This window comes from Gouania willdenowi, chromosome 21 (genome assembly GCF_900634775.1).
Source record: "Gouania willdenowi chromosome 21, fGouWil2.1, whole genome shotgun sequence".
Lineage (NCBI taxonomy): Eukaryota > Metazoa > Chordata > Actinopteri > Blenniiformes > Gobiesocidae > Gouania > Gouania willdenowi.
In genome coordinates, this window is record NC_041064.1 from 2,713,247 (window position 1) to 2,722,335 (window position 9,089).

At 36.9% G+C, this 9,089-nt stretch overlaps 1 protein-coding gene across 1 annotated transcript in view; it reads right to left on the reverse strand.

The window, feature by feature from the left end:
• The window catches only part of dnah7 (dynein, axonemal, heavy chain 7), a 95,052-nt gene that overhangs the window by 17,706 nt on the left and 68,257 nt on the right, over positions 1-9,089 (reverse strand). Inside the window, exons 51-56 of the mRNA XM_028436073.1 lie at positions 4,580-4,672; positions 4,322-4,498; positions 3,117-3,278; positions 1,969-2,169; positions 1,726-1,887; positions 238-423 (exon numbers count right to left, since the gene is read on the reverse strand). Coding sequence (XP_028291874.1) covers positions 238-423; positions 1,726-1,887; positions 1,969-2,169; positions 3,117-3,278; positions 4,322-4,498; positions 4,580-4,672 — 981 coding nt within the window. The remainder of the gene's footprint in view (positions 1-237; positions 424-1,725; positions 1,888-1,968; positions 2,170-3,116; positions 3,279-4,321; positions 4,499-4,579; positions 4,673-9,089) is intronic.

Consider the following 9,089-nt stretch of genomic DNA (forward strand, 5'->3'; position numbering starts at 1 on the left):
ATCAATGCAAGTAAAAACATTTTAGATTTTTGCTCTGATTGAAAGCTTTGCTATAAAATGTGTTTACTTGTATTGATCTAATTGTGCAGATCTCTTTTTTTTTTTTTTTTGCACAATATGTTTTAAGCTCTGGCACTTGGGCAGCTGTGAGCGTGGTAATTCTAAATGGTAAAAATAGGTTGAAATAGATAAAACATTGTTAATATATGTTAAGAAACTGAAAACCTGTCTACTTACGTCTCCCTCTGCTGGGGCGTAGTAGAACCCACTGGGGTCAAACTTATAGTCGGGATCATCAATGATCCTATGGTTATAAAAAATAGAAAGAGTTGTGCGTAAGGTGCGTCGGTCCCAGTCGTCAGTTACTCGCCCTCCATAGTTACATTCTCCAGTCATGTAGCGTAGGGCGTCAAATGGCACTTCCTGTATAAAAGACAGTGTTAGAATGATCTCACACAGTATTTAGTTTGTAGTTCTTATAAAGACACAGGATGTTAACTTTAGGACGGATGCTGAGGTGCAGACGAGACATTGTGACCAACATGAATAGTGAACACGTCCCATTTCACTGAGAAACTCTTTTCTACGAGCTGAAAATGTCAACGGATATAAAAACAAGATGTGGAGAGCGGTTCTACTCTGATATTTTCTCAGCTGCAGCAGAAAAGGGCTGAGCTGGAGACAAGCTCAAGTGCTTTCTGTTCAGGAAAAAATGTCAAGAGGACTTTTGATTACGCCTTAGGAAAGTGCATACGTGAGCCTGCTTGAGAGCAGCGCACTCAGTGAAATCCGGGGAGTTAATATGGACTTAAATACATCGCAGTGAATGGATGATAAGAATATAAACGGAAAGTAGACATTTCTTTTTATATAAAAGTGTTCGTTCCAAGCCTTCAACCTTCACTGACTAGATATTCATTAGCATAGGTCGTATTTTGAAATAGCATTAGTTAATATACTTTTTATAGCAGGTCAGCAATAACATAAGTACTAAAGGGAGACAGATTAATCAGGCCTATCACCCATTAATCCACATCGATCAATACCAGTAATGATTATAAACCTCCATCACTAGTTAATTATTTACAGCAGTGGCTCCCAACCTTTTCATCCGGCGACCCTAAAATGAAGGTTTGAAATATTGTGAAAAAAGTGACAATAATGGGTCAACATATGTGACATTAGGTGGAAAAGTGGTGGAAAGGGTTTAAAAATGCTGAACATGTCTTAAAAGTAGAACAAATGTGCAGAAAAGGCATTAAAATGTGATGGAGATATGTCAAAAATAGGAGTAATGTAGCAAAAATACATTAAAAAGAGCAAAAATATGGCAAGAAAAAGTGATTGAAAATAGGTTAAAATATGGCAAGTTTGGTGTCGTTGCAGAAAAAAGTGTAAAAATAAGCAAAAATGGGCTGAAATTGTTCAGAAAATATTCTATGTTTCTTTAAGACATTTGTCAACCCAGTGTTTTGCGACCCCAAGGTTGAGAACCCCTGGTTTACAGTTACATTTTCTTTAATATTCTATAACTAATCATTAATATAGTGTACCTTTTTTTCTTATTCATCAGTGGCTTTACAGTGTTACTAATTAAAGTTCCTTATTTTAATGTAGCGTCTTTGCTGCTTTGTCTTGAATCATATTTTGGCTAATTTTTAGAATTTGTGTTCATGTACAGTATGGCTGTGGTAAGCGGTGAGGATATCAGGTGTGAGTGAGTACCTGGTACTGCTCCAGGAACATGTGTAGCTGCTGCACTGAGATGCGGAGGTCGGTCTCATTGAATTCATAAGGAATGTTCCAACCTAAAGGTCCAAACTTCCTCCTCTCCTGAGTCAGGGCGTGGAAGAAGCACAGGCCGTAGAGCAGCTTCTTGAACGCAGCCTGAGACGTGAACACACACACACACACACATTAAAGAGCGCTGTCACTCATAAACACAGGAGGGTACTTGAGCACGCTGACCGCTTTGCTGCAGCTGCTGAAGAAGTGTGGGTCAGAGATGGGGTCCATTTGTAAGGAGCGTGTGATGTTGGAGCGGAGCCCCTTTGGAGCCTCGTTAGTCATCTTCACTCCACTCTGGAGCACCGCCACGGGAAAGGTGGGGGACGGGTAGCTGGTCAGCCACAGTCTGAAGTCTGGGTGGGTGGTGTCTGGGTTCAGCTCCTGTCAGGGGTTGGGGTCAATTATAATTGTAATTGCGTAATCGATAAATAATTACAATTATGATGTAATTATAATAATAATTTCATTTGAAAACATCTGTTGATGCTGTAATCATAGTTAATTTGTAATTGAGTTCAAATAATTGACTTTGTATATGTAATTGTCATAGAAATTCTATAAAAACTGTCACTGCCAAAGCATAAAAATGGAAAGATTTTGGACTTTTTTTTGTAAATAAGGCTATTATAAGGTATAACAATGGAAAATTAAATATTTTTTTCTGACATAAGGCTATAGTAAGGCATACAAATGGAAAAATGTTGGATGTTTTTTTAGATAAGGCTACAGTTTCTTATTACTGATTTTTAATGTTTCTGCTGCTGATTTTAATGTTCTATTTGATTTTTAAGCTGTTGAATGATTTCTGTTGCACTTTTTTGATCATGTAAAGTACATTGAGTTGTATCGTGTATGAAATACGCTATACAAATACATTTGCCTTGCCTAAATAAGGCTATAATAAGGCATAAAAATAGAAAAATGTTGGATTTTTTTAGATAAAGCTATAGTAAGGCATACAAATTTAAACATTTTGGATCTTTTTTCTGAGAAAACGCATACAAATGTTTTATGGGGTTATTTATTTCAGGCTCAATAATTGTGTTTTATTAAATTTGAATTTTAATAATTGACAACATAATTGTAATTGAATATCAGGGGGAAAATAATAATAGTAATTTTAAATGCCGGTCACCGTACATAATTAAGCTGTAACTGAACATAGATAATTGAAGACATAATTGTAATTGAAAAATGTAATTGACCACAACCCTGGCTCCTGATCAGAAACACACACATCGTGTAAAACAAAATGTGTGTGTGTGTATGTGTGTGTGTGTGTGTGTGTGTGTGTGTGTGTGTGTGTGTGTGTGTGTGTGCGAGCTGACCTCACACACTCTCTCCAATGTTGACATCCAGGAAGTAGCCAGGTGGCAGTTCTGCAGGACCACCCAGGTGCCCTCTTTAATGCCTGTGTGAATCATTCTCAAAGCCAAAGGTCCCTGGCCTTGACCCAGAGACAGTGAAACCAGTCTGTCTCCACTGAAGCCCTGAGAGGAAATAATTACACCCAATAATCACAGAAACATCACTTCTATTCTATAGATTTAAGCTCCGTTTACACCACAACCTTTTTAAGTGAAAACGCTAAAGTTTTCTAACATTTTGTTAGTCTGTTTCCACGGCAACAGCATTTTGGAGCTTGAAAATGTAACTTTTTAAAAACAGGCCGAGGGGGTTAATGGATCCTCTAGTACAGGGATTCTCAACTTTGGGGTCAGGACCCCATTTGCGGTCACGAGACACTGGGAGGGGGTCGCCTGATGCCTTAAAAAAATAGAATATTTATAATTTGAGCCCATTTTTGCTTATTTTTACCGTTTCTCTGCAACTACACCAAACTCACCATATTTTAACCTATTTTCATCACTTTTTCTTGCCATATTTTTGCTCCTTTTAATGTATTTTTGCTATATTACTCCATGTTCTGACACTTCTCCATCAAATTTAAATGCATTTCTGCATATTTTTTCACACTTTCAAGTTATATTCAGCACTTACTGTATAAAGCCTTTCCACCACTTTTCCACCAAATGTCACATATATTGAGCCATTATTAACAATTTTTGTGTATTTAACCACATTCATGATTTGTCATGCCCATTATTTGCCAGTTTAAACTAATTGTTTCTACTTTTTAAATTACATTATCCCAAACACCCCAGCCCCAATTTCTGCCACTTTAATCCTTTTTTGCCACTTTTTCTGCTCATTTTTGTCCACTCTAATTAGTTAATTTTAACCAATTCCTGTGGATTTTAAAATCCCATTTCACCACCTTTTCCACCATCTTTGTCACTTTTTGGATGAAGTGTCTTATTTTGGTTCATTGCAAAATAATACTGCCATCTATTGGCCAGGCATGTGTACTACATGGATTTTAGTGTTTCCAGAGGTCTCTGAAAACGTTGCTGTGTGAATGCGGAAATTTTTGGAAACAAAAACGTAAAAAGAAGCAAAACGTCATGTAAACAGGGCCTAAATCCAAAAGGAAAAGTCTGGGGAAGGAGCTTTTATGTGTTCACACTTGTACCTTTTCCTCCCCAAATTTGAGCAGAGCGGCCATGGGGTCGGAGCCTGGTGAAAGGATGAAGATGAGGGGGGCGCAGCAGTGACTGTCCACGAAGGCGTTGGCCAGGTTGAACGCAGGCGCTTCAATAAACCGACGCCCCAAACTGTCACAAACAAAGTCCTGCACCATGGGAATAATCTGGGAGAGAAACGAAGTTGATCTGTGGCATGTGTTCATGGAAATGTGGGTTTTAACTGGTGTCAGTTATTTAATTTATACCTTGTCTGGTCGGAGGCAGCGAATCAGCAGCATCTTCTGAAACGTGCTCAGTTTGTTCTGCCATTGATCAGGAAACACAGTCTGATGGGGCGTCTGCACACACACACACACACACACACACACACACACACACACACACACACACACACACACACCAATTACAACATAGATAATACAACTAAGCTAAAGACAAGATAAACAGGGAATCATGATCACACAGAAACTTTGTTTTGTCGTTTTATTTTGATAAAGTTGGATGCATTTCATTTCTGTGACTTTACTTTTTTTGTGGAAAATCTTTTTTTCTTTTTGCTTGTATACACATATGACATTTAGAACATCCAGTTCATCCCACAGGAGAAAGTAACATGAAAAATAATTGCGTAAACTACCAAATAATTCAGCTGCAGAGATCTCAGTCCCTCCAAATACACAAATTCAATGAAACCACAATATTTGCTAAGCTCACAGTTTTTCCACGATTATTCCACATGATGGCAGACATTTTTAATCCAGTTTAATAGTTACTATTGAAAGAACTCTCAATTGTACCAAAATCCTGAACATTTTGTAAAATTGTTCAGCAAAATCTTCTAAAATTGAAGAAAGTGAATTCACTGAAGATCCTGTAAATATTGATAATCCATCATTTTTTGTTTGGATATTGTCGCTGCCTTACTTTGAAATTGCTAGATAGAAGATAAAACGAAGGAATGAACAGATATTGTGGTGTTTTGTGGCTGTAGTAAAGGCAAAAAGTGTAGAAATCCACATAATTAAACTCCAAAACATGGACCATGTGCAAAAGTACAACAGGTAAAATAATAAAAGGTCAGAACTGTAGTGCGTACCATGCTGAAATCTGTATTTTGCAAATTACTTGAAAACCATTGACTTTTGGACATTAAAATGTGTATTTGACCCCCCATAATGTGTCCATTGCACACATTATGAGTGGTCACATGACCTTTTAATTCAACAGTTCTGGCAATACAATAATGGCGGGTGGTAGTACTTCGCTTAAAAAGGGGTGTGGCCCTTTTACCTCTTTCGCCATCAGTGGAAAATGTGTTACCAACTAAACATTGTTCAATGACATTTAGGGATGTAACAATTCACTCAACTCTCGATACGATTCGATTCACGATACTGGGTTCACGATACGATTCTCTCACAATTTATTTTATAAAATGGGACTGTAAACAAATGACTGAAAAATATTCCTTTATTTTTTTGGGGAAAATACTATACTATTTTCCTTTTCATTGTCAAAAGAATCCCTTGATAAACTATTCAAAACAATGCAATTTAACTAAAAATAAATCTTGAATGAAATAAATAAAGGAATAATACAAATGAAGAAGAAGCGTATTAATTTAAATTCTGGTTCTATAGTAAACAATGCAAAACTGCATAATTGTTATTTTTCTTTTTAGAAGTGCAACTGAAAATGTATTTTGTGCCTTAACAATTGGACTTTAAAAAAAAAAACCGGTCATTTCATTGTATTTACGTTAGATATTTGTTTAGACCAGCAGAGGGCGCTGGTTACCCAGTCAATCGATTTTTAACTGCCTTACGATTAATCGTTACATCTCTAATGACATTCAATTAGTCAGGATGCCACACGGCCACACGCACACAAAGCCTTTGACAGAGACAAATAGTTCCCGGAAGTTATTGGCGGCCAATTCGAATTCAACTGATTCCGAGTGACATAACTGAGATTTTATGTAATTTGTCATCAATAACTGCATTGATTTACAGACGGGACATGAGGGGGGGAGGGGCATTATAGCCGCACGCACACAGAGCCGTTTAGAAAGAGAGTTGCAACAACGAAGACTCAAATAGTTCCCGGAAATTATTGGCGGTCAATGTCAGAGGCTGTGCTCAACGCAAACAACTAAACAAGCAAACTTCTCCGCGATGTATGTACATGACATGAAAATAATTTTCCCACTGGGTTTTTTTCTTTTTTTCTTGCCGAAGGAGGGTCTAAGGACAGGGGATGACATTTATTATCCATTTGCTTAAGTCCAGCAAACATTGATGCAAACTTTATTTATCAATTTATCATGTTCATGTCCCATAGAATTAAACCAGGGAAATCATACACACTATTTTACTTTGCACTCACAAATAAACCCTTTATAACACTACAGAGTACAGTATGTACACCTCTATGTACATCCAACCTTCAAACACATACTCATTTGGCCATAACTGACAACTCTACTTAAGCTCCTCCCACTATATGAATACATACTTCCGATAAGCACTGTACTTGTGAAAAAATTATATATATATATATATACAGTGTATATAGATAAAGTTGTATGATTCTAGTGAAACAAACGGACCAGAAGAAGTGGCAAATCTGAACAGAAGCCTTTGGTAGTTTTTTTCCCGGGGGCTTCGTGTGTGTGTGTTGGCAGGTGCTTTGAGACGGATACACCTCTTTAGGCTCTCCAGGGGATTCTCAGTGTGTGTGTGTGTGTGTGTGTGAGAGTCAGAGTGCTTGATCGAACAGATGTTCGTGCATCCACAGTGAATAGAAGCAAATTCTACAACTGGAACAAACTAGATTTAATTAGCAACGTTGTGCCTGAATCTGTTGATTATAAATCAAAGACGGCGCTTGTTCACGTGTGAGTGCGCGCACGTGGTCGCGCTGGTGTGACAGCGGAGATATGAGCGTGTGTGTGTGTGTTGCACACACTTATTAAACAGCTGTTCTTGCATCTAAATGGCATAAATAGAACTGGTGTGACAAAGTGAATAGATTTGATGAGAATCAAATTAAATGTTTTATTCTGTGATCAAAGAGTGACTGTATACATCATTTATACTCACAGAGGAAACAATTTCATCTGCCACAATGTTTTCAGATGAAATATTAAAAAATATAATACGAAGGGATTCTTTTGTACAAAAATAGAACATATTATGTGAGAGATGCACATTACATTTAAGATAACTTATGAGCTGCATTAGCAAATTTATCAACTAGATTAAACAATATGAACCATTAAGTTGACCTGGATAACAACACCCCACCACAAAACATGTGCAACTTGCTGCTGCTATGGCGTTCCTTTTCTCTCTGTGATAAGTGGAATTACACAGGTTTACTCAAGGCTGGAATCCAATGAGGAGACAAAAATACAAAATAAAAGCTACAAACTAAAGCAAAAGCAAAAGAAACCTTGACTTTACAACACTAAAGTTAAAACGACCACTTAAAAAACAACTGAACAAAAACAAGAAATACATCCAAGAACATCAATGAATGTTAAAAAAAGGCAGATTTTCAGTTTCATAAACTTTATTCATTTCATTCTCATCCTTACAAATAAACAGCTGCATGTCAAACTTCTCATCCTCATTGTATTAACACGTATTAAAGATGATATTCGGAGTTACTGAGAAATCTGTGTTTATGTTTGATTCTTTTAAAATGTGAAAAAAAACCTAACTATTATTTTACTATGGTCTACTGCTGGTGGTCATTAATGTATATAAGTCCCTCCTTCGTCCTATGGACCCCCATACACCTGGAAACGATCGCCAACAGGCTTCAACTTCCTGTTTTTGAGACTGTCAATCAAAGTGAACGCGGAACTGTGCACGGAAACAAGGCCATGCATCACAACATGTAAACATGTAAATATGATTTTGGCTCTTACCTGACCCATAAACATATATCAGTGTGACACGATGCGCGTGCAAAAAAGTAGAGGCGTGGCTTCTGGTAGAATGGCAGAGGCAGTGGGAGGAAGCGAGGCTGTTTAGGGCGGGACATCGAGACGTTTCTCAGAAACTCCGGATATCAACTTTAAAGTAACTAAAAAGTAAAAAAAAAAAAAAATCCTGTCGGAGGACCAGGTATTTTTTTTGGAAAGTGTCAAATTAGTAGATGGAAAAATTATACATAAAAATATTCCAATGGCTCCTGAATTTTGTATTTTACAGTTATATACCCCAAAAAACCAAATTTGACTGAAAATGACTGGATACTGATTGACGGGTGTTTCCTACATGCCAAAAAAGAATTTGTATTACGGTACATATAGTGGATAAGGCAAATGTTAATGACTTTTCCTTTAGAGAACATGACATAATGAAAAGGAAAGAGGAAACATTGGGGGGTCATTTGTTGATTTTGTCAAAAAATTTGATTTTGAGGACGATAAAGATGAGGGATAACTTTTATTGAGCCGTCTCTGTTGAATGAGTGAAAACAAGGATGTTTTGTCAGTTTTATGTATGTTTACTTTGTTTGGATAAAAGCTCTTATTTGCATCGCTGTTCTCCATTTTGTCTGTTTGTTTAATTCTTTTAATTGATTGTTAGGTTTTGATGTGTACTTGTTGTTTTTGTTCAAATATAGAAAACTCAATAAATATATTTGGAAGAGAAAAAAACATTTTTGTTATAAAACCTGTCGTGCTTATGATTCCCTGTAATACATGTTTAAATCTGCTGTAACCATGTGCTCTTTCTTACA